Source organism: Zootoca vivipara, chromosome 8 (assembly GCF_965207765.1).
Source record: "Zootoca vivipara chromosome 8, rZooViv2.hap1.1, whole genome shotgun sequence".
In the NCBI taxonomy this organism is placed as follows: domain Eukaryota; kingdom Metazoa; phylum Chordata; class Lepidosauria; order Squamata; family Lacertidae; genus Zootoca; species Zootoca vivipara.
The window spans coordinates 69340152-69353941 of record NC_142591.1 but is presented as its reverse complement, the minus strand read 5'-3'; the positions used below and the strand labels follow the sequence as shown (position 1 = coordinate 69353941).

General features: G+C 43.1%; 1 protein-coding gene across 1 annotated transcript in view; it reads left to right on the top strand.

Annotated features, from left to right (window-relative positions):
- The window catches only part of NUDCD1 (NudC domain containing 1), a 51561-nt gene extending 38124 nt beyond the window's left edge, over positions 1-13437 (top strand). Inside the window, exons 9-10 of the mRNA XM_035125255.3 lie at positions 9188-9344; positions 12389-13437. Of these exons, the coding sequence (XP_034981146.3) occupies positions 9188-9344; positions 12389-12681 (450 nt within the window). The 3' untranslated portion in view covers positions 12682-13437. The remainder of the gene's footprint in view (positions 1-9187; positions 9345-12388) is intronic.
- The last annotated feature ends 353 nt before the right edge of the window (positions 13438-13790 follow it).

Genomic DNA, 13790 nt, shown 5'->3' with positions numbered 1-13790 from the left:
AAGCATTTCTTAATTACCTGCCTATCAGCAGAGAACTAGATTGCATTGTGGTCTGATATTATTAGTCCTCCACCACCTGCCTGCCAGGGCTGGACTCCACTCATCAGGAAAGACAATCTTCAAACAGGCACAGCACGTAGTTTGGTCTGTGTTGTAGAATAACGTAATGTACATGCAAGTTGTGTAAGAGGTACTAAAAAGCAGATTGTCCTTGAATATAAAGACAATGCTTGTGGCATTGTCCTCTCTTAGCTGCTATGTTTTGTTCCGTTGTAAAGCATATTGGTGGGGGACCCAGGTGGTGCTGTGGGTTAAACCACAGAGTCTAGGACTTGCTGATCAGAAGGTCGGCAGGTTCGAATCCCTGCAATGGGGTGAGCTCCTGTTGCTTGGTCCCAGCTCCTGCCCACCCAGCAGTTCGAAAGCACATCAAAGTGCAAGTAGATAATTAGGGACCGCTCCGGCGGGAAGGTAAACGGTGTTTCCGTGTGCTGCTCTGGTTCGCCAGAAGCAGCTTTGTCATGCTGGCCACATGACCCAGAAGCTGTCTGCGGACAAACACCGGCTCCCTCGGCCTATAGAGCAAGATGAGCGGCGCAACCCCAGAGTCGGACACAACTGGACCTGATGGTCAGGGGCCCCTTTACCTTTACTAAAGCATATTGGTAAGGTTTTTTAAAAAAAATTCTGTGTACAAGATGTGAAAAACTTACCATTCTGAAAATTTATTTATTTGCATATTTTATATACTGCACATTCCATGTACGTTTATGGTCTCTGGGGCCTGAAAATTGTTGGTGCTGTTTGTGACAGGGAGGTGAATGGGAGAGAGAGAGAGGCCAAGCCTTCCAGCCTCTCCAGCAAAGGGGAGAGAAGGGCGAAAAAACTTGTTCCTAGCTTACCTGCTGCGCAAGTCGTATTGATGCATCTGGTAGCTTCTCTGCTACAATTGTTTTATCTGTTTATAATGGATGTGTGTGTGTATGTGTGTGTGGTGGTGGTGGTGGTGGTGGTGATTATTGGAGGGGAGATGTGCCTGGGAGGTGAGGAGCTAGAGAGAGCAGGGGGGGGGGTCATTTGCAGTGGTTTCGGTTAGGGCAGGCTTCCTCAACCTTGCCCCTCCAGATGCATACAACTCCCATGATCCCTAGCTAGCAGGACCAGTGGTCAGGGATGCTGGAAACTGTAGTCTCAAAACATCTGGAGGGCCGAGGTTGAGGAAGCCTGGGGTAGGGACAGGTAGGGAAGGCCAGGTAAGGGACATATGGCACAGGCACTTAATGGCTGTGCCATGTGCCAATCCCACCACCTGGGGAATTGTGGTTGTCCTATCAGCCAGCCGTGGGGCCTGCAGCTGCTGTTGTTGAATGTCAGGTTAACTCTGAATAAGATCTCCCTCATCCATGATCCTGGTTGTGGATGAGAAAGCTGATCTGGTCTATATCACTGAGACCTGGGTGGGTGAGCAGGGTGAAAAATATATAGAGAAGTCAAAGCAGCTGTAGAATTGGGGGTTGGCATAACCTGTTTTATCTGTCCCTTCTCACTATAGGCCGCCCCATTCAGCAGGGTCTCCTGATTTGGTGGAGCATTTGGGGCAGCCTAATGGTTGGACAGTGTTCTTGAAGCTACGAACATGAGTCTGACCAAACTGCGGGAGGCAGTGCAAGACAGGAGTGCCTGGCGTGCTCTGGTCCATGGGGTCACGAAGAGTCGGACACGACTAAACGACTAAACAACAACAACAACAATGGAGAAGGAAGATAGGGGAATCAGCTTAACCTTTATGTTTATTTCATTGGTTGAATTTATGGCACAGGTTTCCACACTGGACTTCTTAAAACAGCTTTTGCATCTAGTCTTTGTAGGAAGCATTCAAAATGGCTATTGGCTGATCATCGAGTTTTAGCATTTGAAGTCGCCGATGACGAGATCCCATTTCCAGATGCTAGATATACAAATCATTTTTTTTAAAAAAAAGTTTATATCATATATATCATGTATCAGTGCTTCTGTTGTCATTTCAAACACTAACTTAAGGAGAGAGAAAGTCATATTTTTGAGCTCATTGGCAAACTTACTATCTCCTACATCATGCCAGGATTGGCATGCCAAGACTGAAATTTCTTGGAGCTAGTAAGGCAATTCTTTATTATTATGGGCTGTTACTTCTCTGGGATTTGCTACTTTATGCCTTGGCCAATGGAGCCATGCATCTTCCCTTTATTAGTATTATTTATCTGCCTACCACCAGCCTCAAGATATGAGCTCAACCAGTCAAGTTATCTGTCATTCATTCACTTGAAGAGGATTTTCTTTTTCTTCTCTTTCTTGACTCCTTTGGTCCAGGGCAAGTAGTGCACCTTTACACCCCAGTACTTTAGAGACGTACCACTTTCAGGAAATTAATCAGTCTTTTGTGCACTATTAGGTTCAAAGTTTTCTAAATAAAGTAGATTCGATGTCCAAAGGATCCACAGTTCTATGTATAGTAGTCCATTGTAATATCGTTCTTCTAATTTTGATTTTTCAGTGCACTTTCTCTCCTCCTCTATTAAATAGTTGTGTGTGAAAATAACAGCTCATCTTGTTTCCATCTAAGCCAAAAGGTTGCTGCCATTCATTATTTTTTTTTAAAAAAAACTTGTAGAAATCACTTAACTGTGACAGCAAAAAAGGAGTGCTAGCATAGATAACAAGCAGTGAATACATGTTCATGAGAAAGGCAAACTCCCCTTTATACAGTTGTATCAAATAATTACCAGTTGGAAACCAAGGAAGACAGTTCAACGCAAATGGTTTTGTTCTTAATGCCTGTTTGTCACATTTGCTCCTTTCGAGCAGGATGCATACAGTTGGTTACTTCTGAAACTAGGTGGGCAAGACACTGGTATGTAATTATGCCATTTGCTGTGGGGAGAGTGGGGAAAAAACTGCTAGCACATTTGCAAAGCCAAGCAGGGTCTGGTATGGTTTCAAAATGCACATTTTTCTTCCAGAAATAATCCCTAGAAATAAAAAAGCATGCACAACAGCATTAGCCTGAATAATTTTAATTCTTCAAGCTGATCTATCTTACACCCAAAGACATGGCAGAACTTCTTTCACTAGTATGAGATGATAAATGCATGTGAGAAATAAGCACAATGTTTGTCTTGCTAGATCAGACCAGAGATGATTTAATCCAGCACTCTGTTGGCCAACCAGACACTGATGAGCAACATACAATGAATATAACTTCCTGTTTGTCTGTATCATCTAGCAACTGGAAGTAATGCTCTGCTAATTGTTGTACAATGAAATTGTAGTCATTGTGGCCAATAGTGGCTAGAAATGTGCTTCTTGAATTTTTATAGCTCTTGTATGTTTTGGTGTCGTCGTCGTCGTTCCCCCCCCCCCCACTCCCCAAGGTCAACCCCACGACATGGTTCTTTTACTTTTTCTTGTTTCTATGATTGGAGTGGTGTTTTTTTCCCCTCTTTCAATTTCATTTGCTTTTGTTTCTGTGTGTCCATTGTCAATGTCTGACCTATTGCCACTCGGAGGACGTATATAGTACTGTATTTGGAACAACATCCCCATAGAGATTAGTTGTCTGAGATCAGGTGCCACTCAGCACCTTTTGCCACCCTGCAGAGCAGTGTTTCTCAACCTTGGGTCCCCAGCTGTTGTTGGACCTACATCTCCCATCACTCTTGACTACTGGTCTTGCTAGCTAGGGATGATGGGAATTGTAGTCCAGCAACAGCTGGGGACCCAAAGTTGAGAAACACTGCTCTAGAGCATTGCTTTAAAATAAGCTTTCACATGTTGCGACTTGCCAGTCATCTATGGCAGCCCAAGAAAGGGCCAATTAGACACCCTGTGTCTGCATCAGCAGCCAGGTCTTGTTGTGGGCCCCAGCTCTTCATCGCAGTCGCCCCTTGCCTCAATTTTCCTAGGTGTCTACGCAGGTCATTCTGCCCGATAAAAGTTGACGTTTGTAAGGAGCATTACAAATAGACAACTTTAGCAGATAGACGTGCTGCATGAAGATTTGCCATCCCAAGGCTTATCCGAGCTCGGATCGTCTGCATTAGCTGCCCATGCTCTGAATGCTGCTTGAATGCAAGAACAGTCCTGAATGTAGGGCATTATGCATAGCTGTTGCGCAGAGGCAGCCGCTGCTCAAAGCAGTCTGCATTTTACTTTGAAATAAACTTCTCTTGAGAGCATAAGTGAATTTGGAAACCTCTAATGCGAATCAGACACAGATTCTTGGTGCAGCGTTCCTGCACAGACAGAAAAGTGCTAATTGCACAGTCAGAAAAGTGCAGTTAGCTGCTGTCAGCTACTATTGATGTTAATTGACAATTAAATGTATTCTGTCTATATAAAAACAGAAATGCACATTATTTTTGCCTCTAGAATATAGACGTGGCTGAATCTAATCAACATGCTAAATAGCATTATCTTGTTTGGGTGTGTTTAATATTTGTATGCAAGGTAATGTAACCAGTGTCGTTTTGAGGCACAGGACTACTATAATGTGAATTTATCTTGTCTGACCAAAAAAAATCCACAACCGATACATCTCTTTTGTCAGAGATGAAGGGAAATAGCTGTCATTAGTGTCTCTTTATGTTCTTTTTTGCTTTTCATAGTAATCAATGGGTTGGTATCGACTGCTTCTATTTTCTTTTTGTGCCTCAAAAATAATTGCCATCTTGCAAACTGTAATTATTTTTTGCACACTAGTTTAGAATATCAGTAAGCTTGTCCTTTCTGCCTTGCAGGGCTTTTCTGTACAGTATTTTAAAATTACTGGGTAACTATGTCTTTAGCTAATTTTTTGACTGATAAATTTCAAAGCAAGCAACTCTTCTCTCCTGTCTGTTGATGAGGGAGAGGGATCTCTTTTTCCATGCAGATTCTCTCCCCACCCCACAATATTTTGCGATCTCTTGCCCACCTGGGTCCAGGTTCGTGCATCCATAATGTACATTGAACACATGAACCAAGGCAGTCTTTGACAACACTCAGTTGTATGGTGTTGTTACTTGTGCAAAAAATTGCTTGGGCAGTCATGGGTATGGAGAAAAACCTGGCTTTCAATCTGGTAAGGAGAAGTGATCAAGAATGGTGTGTCTTATAGGCCACCAACATCTTGGAGGGTCACAGTTGTTCACTTACAGTACAGAACAAATTTCAGAGTCACTGTAATAATAATAATTACAACTAAAAATTATTACAACTAATTACAAATAATAAATTATAATTATACAGTAATTTATTATTTATACCCCACCCATCTGGCTAGGCCTCCCCAGCCTCTGGGCGGCTCCCAACAGAATATTTAAAACATTATAAAACATCAGTCATTAAAAACTTCCCTAAACAGGGCTGCCTTCAGATATCTTCTAAAAGTCAGATAGTTGTTTATTTCCTTGACATCCGATGGGAGGGTGTTCCACAGGGTAGGCACCACTACCAAGAAGGCCTTCTGCCTGGTTCCTGGTAACCTCACTTGCAGGGAGGGAACCGCCAGAAGGCCCTTGGAGCTGGACCTCAGTGTCCGGGCAGAACGATGGGGGTAGAGACACTCCTTCAGGTATGCTGGGCCGAGGCCATTTCAGGCTTCAAAGCACTTTGAATTCTGCTTGAATTGTGTGGGAACCAATGTAGGTATTTCATTGTAGAGTAGATACCCCTCCAAATGTTCAGGTCTCAGAAGTCAACAGCCGCAAGATTCTATGGTTGCCTAATTCCTGACTAAACTTCTTCCGTTTTAGAAACAAGAAATTATCCCCCAGTAAGAAAATATTGCTAATCTCATACAGCTTCCTCTCCTTAAGCTTAAAACTGATACTGCAGGGAGTGAGTTGTGTGAAGGGGGCATCACACAATTGCCAGGAGTAGCACCATGTTGCCGGCCCTGACTTGGACATCCATGTAGACTGCTTGCCAGGAAGAAACCTTTGCACAAATAGCTGTTCACGCAGACTTCTTCACTGCAAACAGTTGGCGTTAACTTGTGCATGCCCAGTGCTGGTGGGTGGTTCCTCCACACAGTTTTAGCAGTCACAAAATGAGTCACAAAACAGAATGTTAAGACCCTCCCAGTGTCTATTTTGAATGACAAATAATCCTCGGGACTAACCGAGAAAGCTAGCCGGTCTCTAACCCTCTTGTGAGCACCAGGGTGAGTGGGTAGGTGCATGTTTCAGAGGCAGCCTCATTATGGAATTTTCTCAAAAGAAGCTTGGCAGGTTGCCTCTGGTTTTACCTTTCAGTAGCAAAAAGCTTTCTGTTCCAGTAGGTGCCAGGGAGAGTAAGTGGAATTGATTTTGGAGGCTCTGTCATGTGCTGCTAGTATGCTGTTTTATGCTTTTATGATCAGGGGCTTTTCATCTCTCTTTCGATACTGTGTTGGGCTTTTTCTTCTTCTTTTTCCTTGTGAGGTTCCCAGAAGGTTCAGAGGAGCCACATGGTAGGAAACAAATCTCAAAACAAATTGAATGCATGCACAAGAAACATGTTTATCCTGAATGCTGCCTTGCAGAGAAGCATCTCTGTGTCCCGCCTCCCATCTATACTGGGTTAATTTAATGTTTATCAGTAAGTAGCATATTTTAGCCAACCACCTCTCTGGATGGCACTTCATCACCCCTTCATATGGGCTCCAGTTGGGTAGCTTAAGGTTCCCACGCACGCACAATAGAATCAGGCACAATAGAATCAGGGAAGCCAAGTTACAGGGAACCAGGCAGAGGGCCTTCTCGGTAGTCGCACCCGCCGTGTGGAAGACTCTCCCACCAGAAGTCAAAGAGAAAAACAACTAACAGACTTTTAGAAGACATCTGAAGGCAGCCCTGTTTAGAGCAGCTTTTAATGTTTGGTGGACTATTTTATTTTAATATTTTGTTGGGAGCTGCCCAGAGTGGCTGGGGAAACCCAGCCACATGTGCGGGGTATAAATATATGAACCATGAGAATCCCAGTAAGAGAGACGTCTTCTTGATCTTAATTAACTTGTGTGGGGATTGTGTACATTCAGAGACACTGGGTAGAAGGAGGAAAAGGGAGGGGGAAGAGGGAAATAATATTAATAACAGTAATCTGTTTTGAATTATCTTTATAGTCCATGGGGAAGCTTACGTTTCTCTACAGCCTTCCATTCTGATGTTCCTAACGCAGAGCTGGATTAGAAGTAATGTGGATTCAGGCATTATTTATTCAAGGGAGTCTGCATATGATATTAGAATCTGCCAGCAACATTATTACTGCGGACAGTGCATGATGTATAGTCAATGGGACTCTCAGAATCATAGTAGAACTGCTGCTTCCCTGACCTAGTAAATCATTTCTCTGAAAATGTTACCTTTCTCACTCTCTGGTGCCGAGATTGGGAATACAAATGTAAAAGTGTAAAACGGGCAAGCCCTGATATCGGTGGCCTCACAGTTTTGCCTCTTTGCAAAAAATAACATCCAGAGAGCCTGCTTTAGAGGAGAAAACAGATGGGTCATAGTCGCGTGGCAGAGATGAAACCATGGAATGCTGCTGCCAGTCAGTGCATACAATACTAAACTGGATCCAACATGGTATAAGACACTTCTTCTGTTCTTAAACTAAGGAAATGTTTAAAAAGAGAAAAACAATGACCCTGAAGTGGATACTGAATTTAACAAACTAGCCCAAGAACAGATGGGTGCTTAAGCGCCCAGTTCTATGGACTTCAGATGTCGGCTCGCCCTGCCTTTGGTTACAAGTTGTCGTCTTGGCTGAAACAGGCAGACTGTTCTTTTTCTGAAAAAACAGCTGCTGGCGGTGTAGCCTTTGCATCTAGCAGATCTGCTTCGATCCTTCTCAGCGTGCAAAGCAGAGCGGTTTATTTTCATGCCATTAGACGCCTGAGAAGTAGGTGCTTAAATTGGCATAAACATTATCTTTACAAAATGGGGCTCTCATGGTCCTAGATCACTCAGAGACCTAGACAGCCGTCCTTGCTGCTTTCAGGCACAGGCTGTCCTTTCTTGGCAGGTCAGAGAAACCCTGCTTGTCATGGGGGAATAAATAAGCCCTCCTAACTCCCAGCACCCATTGTAATGTCCTCCTTCCAGAGGTAGCCTTTGCCTTCCTCTGGCTTCTCTCTTGCTCCCTGGCTCCTTCTGAGACTTATAAGCCATCACCCTCCACCCTTGCTTAGCTGCTGCCCATCCTGACTGGTTGCTGGTTGGACTACTTGTGAGCAAGCAGCCATTTCTTCCCCACAACCACTTTTGGAAGACGTGGCACTTGTGGGTTGGTGGTTTCGTTTACCGTTATAATTGTAGCTGTTGTTAAATGTATATAGGAAGCCCTGGCAATTCACCAGCGGGTTTTGAGAAAAATAAATGTCGCTGGTAGTCTATCTAAAGGAAGTTTTTAATTTCTGTTTCTTTAAAATCATTTTTATTGTTGAGTAACAAACACTACATAAATATTGTCATTAGGGGGAAGAAACAGGAAACAGAGAGGTGCAAGTCATTGCTTAGATACTTAAACAATAACGTCTAGCTATAGCCTTAATTTCTATATTGATACTTGTTTTACTTCCCCGTCCTGAATGTGCCCGGTAATTTCATAGCTTAAATAGGTTCAGTCCTATCTGAAACTTCACAATCTGAACAAAAGTAAAGATTATATTCAGACTAAAATGATAAATGTATTCAACTGTGCTGTATGGTCTATTTGTTGCCTATTTATCATACCCTAAGAGTCCAAGGTAGCGTGCATTTTAACCTCATGATGACACAGGGAGGTAGATCATACAATACTGTGAAATAGCCATTAGCTCATAGTCAACCAGCAAGTTTCATGGCCGAATGGAAGTCTGAACTTTGGTGTCCCAGCTTCTAAGCCAACATGCCCCCCTGGCTGTTAGGAATAGAATTTAGGTTAATCTTTGAACCATGAGGAAGCGGTTTTGAATGGATCTAATGTTGCACTAAAACATTCCTTGGTGTAAGTAAGCCACCTTTCATATCTGTGTCGGCAAGGGGGGAACCAAAACTGACTATAGCTATGTTGGTCCTCAATTTTCTTTCTGTTTTGTTCTGTTTTCTCCCCAAACTGCTGTGAAGCTGCTAATGCTACATATAATCAAGCGGATTAGCTTTACATTTGTACTAAAAGGACCCCCCCCTCTCTCTTTTTGGGTCTGCAGGTGAATCTTGGAAGCAACCAGTACCTCTTCTCAACGGTGGTGGATCCCAAGGAAATGCCATGCTTCTGCTTACGCCATGATGTTGATGCTCTTCTCTGGCAGCCACGCCCAGATCAGCAGGACAAATGGGAGCACATTTCAACCTTCAATGCCTTAGGTATGGGAGGAAGGCTTTTTTAATAGCATTTCTCTTCCTTATAAAGCTATGGTCCATAACTCTTCCAACACTTCCATGCAGTATCTCTGATCTCATCCATAACAGAGCTCTCTATCTTTCAAAACTTGGTTGATAAATCGCAGCACCTTGGAAAGTAGCTAAACGCTAAGCTGACTTCCGTAATGACTTAAAAGGGAATAAGCAACCAACTGGCAATGGGAAAAAAATCAGTATAATCTTAATTACTGCCTCCTCATCATAGCCAACTAACTGAGAATGGAGATCTCTAAAATCTTAATTACTATCTCATCAGCAGGCCAAGTTTCTTCAGAATTAAATAGAAATTAGTTTTATGGATGAAGGGTTCTACAGTGCCATCTGGAGAACACAAATAGAATCTACGTCCACAGATAAAAAACATATTTCAGGGTTGTGTGCAGTTAAGTTGTAGGTAGACCCAATGAGTCTAAGTTAGCCATGGCCAGCCATTTCAGTGCGCCTGCTCTCAGGAGAACTTAGTTCGAGACAACTCCCAGATCAAATTTGAGGATCAATTCCAAGTTAATTGCTCCAGAGTGGTGGGGGAGGGGGGAGAGAATTCATAAGAAATTACCAGGCATGCACTGACGAGTGGATTTCACTGAGCACACTACTGGCAGAAGGAGTGCAGTAGTATTGCCCATCTTTTTAAAATATATTTATATATTTATTGATTTTTTTCGACAAACAACATAAAGAACAAGAAAAAACACAATACATACATACATACACAACATAACAAAGTATCCACATTACAACAAAAACAAAAATATTTCCAATCAATCTTATATCACATATCTTTGTCGACTTCCTCCATTCCCTCCCAACTACGTTTCTATATATCACTTCCTTAATACTTTCCAAATCTTGATTCCAATCTTTTTAACAATTATTTAAACCTGTTAATACTCTTAATAGTATTGCCCATCTTATACCCTTTGGAAGATTCCAATTCAGGATTGTGTAGATGTAAAAAAAATACAACAACACTTTAGGGTTTTGGTTTGTTTTAGCTGGCAGTCTCATGTTTTTATTCTTCATTGTGGAAAACAACAGGGAATTCTAAAGCATTTTTGCTTTAATCATCCCATCATTTTAAATGAATAACACTTTGTGGTGAATTTCCACATCTTTGGGTCACTTCATATACTGATTTTTTCAGAGGCCAGTATATTTCTCATTTCTACACATATGACTGACTGTATTTAAAAGTGCTCCTTTAAGTGTTCCAAAAGAGATTGGCTGTAACTTTGGGATTTGTTAGCTTTGCCTTGAACAGCAATGTGCTGCGTTACATCACAGTCTGTGGGAGGGATTCACCTTAGGAGTCCCTTGCTCAGGGACAATGACATATTCTCACCCCCCATTGCCCCCCAGATTGGCTGAGGTGGGGTCAAAAGAACCCTCAAGTCAGAACATGGGAAAAGGCGGGGGGGGGGGTAGTTCTATCTGGCAAGCTACAACATTGTGCAGACAGAGCATTTGTAATGGAGCAAGACTGAATTCCACCCTGCATTTTGAAAGTTTCAGCTACAGCATTTAGTATATAGAGGTTGGTGTTCCCAAAACAATCCCAGGCCTGTCTCACACACTCCATTGTCTCTTGAGGCAGACAGATGGCAACAGCAGCAGCAGCACAAGCAGCAGCACAACCCCAACCGGCATGCCCAATGGTCAGGGATGATGGGGGTCAGCCCTCCCGTATCAGGAAAACACATTTCATAGAATCCTAGAGTTGGAAGAGACCACAAGGGCCATCCAGTCCAACCCCCTGCCAAGCAGAAAACACCATCAAAGCATTCTTGACATATGCCTGTCAAGCCTCTGCTTAAAGACCTCCAAAGAAGGAGACTCCACCACACTCCTTGGTAGCAAATTCCACCGTCGAACAGCTCTTACTGTCAGGAAGTTCTTCCTAATGTTTAGGTGGAATCTTCTTTCTTGTAGCTTGAATCCATTGCTCCGTGTCCACTTCTCTGGAGCAGCAGAAAACAACCTTTCACCCTCTTCTATATGACTTCCTTTTATATATTTGAACATGGCTATCATATCGCCCCTTAACCTTCTCTTCTCCAGGCTAAACATACCCAGCTCCCTAAGCCGCTCCTCATAAGGCATTGTTTCCAGGCCTTTGACCATTTTGGTTGCCCTCCTCTGGACACTTTCCAGCTTGTCAGTATCCTTCTCGAACTGTGGTGCCCAGAACTGGACACAGTACTCCAGGTGAGGTCTGACGAGAGCAGAATACAGTGGTACTATTACTTCCCTTGATCTTAATGCTATACTCCTATTGATGCAGCCCAGAATTGCATTGGCTTTTTTAGCTGCTGCATCACATTTGCCCTAGCTGCAATTCTGAACAGTTTCAAAGGAGCCACACCCAAATGGAGAGCCATGCAGTAGTCTATCCCTGAGCATACAGGGCATAGAACAGGGGTCCCCAGACTTACCGGGCTTTGGGCCGGTTCCCACCGCGCTGATCGCGCGGCGGGCAGGAGGGCGGGGGAGTGCGCGCCCGTGCGCATGCAAACAGGCGCTTACTGGCACGGCGGCGCGCTTCCAGGTCGGAAAAAGCGCCAGAAATCGTTTGTGCGCATGCGTATGGGCCTCCCCCGACCCGGAAGTGCACCAGAAATGACCTCTTCTGGGTCGGGAGAGGCCCATACGCATGCGCACAAAGGATTTTTGGGGCTTTTTTTCGACATGGAAGAGCGCCGCCGTGCTGCGCGCCGTAAGAGCGGGCGGCGGCGAGCGGCGGGGGTCGTCGCGGGCCGGATTGGGAGGCCAATTGGGCCGCATCCGGCCCCCGGGCCGTAGTTTGGGGATCCTGGCATAGAAGATGTTTGCTAAGCTTCCAAAAGAAATACTTGCCAATCTTCTTTCTTTAAGAAAAAAGGAAACTCAGTGGTTGTTTCTTTAAAAAATGGCGCAGACCTCTATTTGAGAGAGGATGTGGCATATCTAAAATAGCCCTATCTTCTTTTTATTGTCTCTGTGTGCTTCAGGTTATGTGCAAGCATCAAAGCAAGACAAGAAATTTATGGCCTGTGCCCCAAATCATTCCTATTCTGCCCTTTGCGAGTGCCTGCGACGCGTGTTCATCTACCGGCAACCGACTCCTCTGTCTACTGTTCTCTACAACAGGAAGGAAGGAAGACAAGTGGGGCAAGTTGCAAAGCAGTTGGTAGCGACTCTTGAAACCCATGACCCTGTTTTGGGGTTCCAGGCAACAAACGAGAGATTGTTCGTTCTGACAACGAAAGTGCTCTTCATAATAAAAGTGAACACAGAGAATTAATGACCAAACGTATGACATTATCGTTGCATTCAAAATTGGCTCAAATAGTGACTGCATAAAAAAATTAATAGGAAAGTACAGAGGTATGCTGTAAGTTCAAAAGCAACATTTATCGTGCCATGACCAAAATGTATCTTCGCATTTGCCTTGTATTAATAGAGAGAAGTTTTCGGCTTTATTTTTTAATAAACAGTTCATTATTTGTGCAAGGTTGCAGTTCTGTTAAGGAAGTGCAAGGAATTTGTTTGTTTTTTCTCTTTCCAGCAGGTGCATCCATGAAATGGTTAATTTGCTGCTTTTCCAAATAGTTTCCAGTCACATATTTTTTAATAATAGCTGGTTGAAAATACATTATTCATTTTTCTTCATTTCTTTTATTACAGCAATTTCTTATCTGGTATGCTAAGTCAAATCACTCCATATATATGTGTGTGGAAATCTACCAAAATAATTAAAATGTAATTTGCAAGCTTAGTTAAAAAGGGGTGGGTGGGTATTTGTTTTCATTTTTGTTTTGTTTCCTTTTCCATCTCTATAAATGTCTCCATGCTTAGCACTTTGCATTGGCTCATTGGATAAACGATAGTAAGCACGAACATCTTACTTTCCTTTGCTATTTTTTTATTTAAATTGACTCTGAAACTTCTCATTATGTGCAAACTTTGATTTGTGTTTGGGTTCCAGATGAAAATCTTCAACCGTTTTAGAAATGAAGTGGGTTTTTAAAGAGCAAGCAAATAAATAAATAATAAGTAAGTCCTGGTGTTGTTGTCTTCTTTTCCCCGACCTTGAGGTAGGAGCTCTGATTTGAGGGAGAATAATGAGGGGTTTGAGGGTACTCAGTTCTACAGCTGCTGTTACTGTCTGAAGGTAAGAGATAATGAATTTAAACAGTGCCATAGGTAAGCCTCTTATGAGAAGAGGAGGTTCAGCACAGAAACAGGAAGGTAGCTGCTTCTGCAACTGTTCAAAGGCACACATAAAATCCACATCACTATGATCATGACCCAGGTGAGATCTTTGAAAAATTTAACCAGTATGTGGACATGATGCAAGGAAGATGCACTTATCTATGGGCATTATTTTTACTTTCGTCGGCCAGCCCTGCC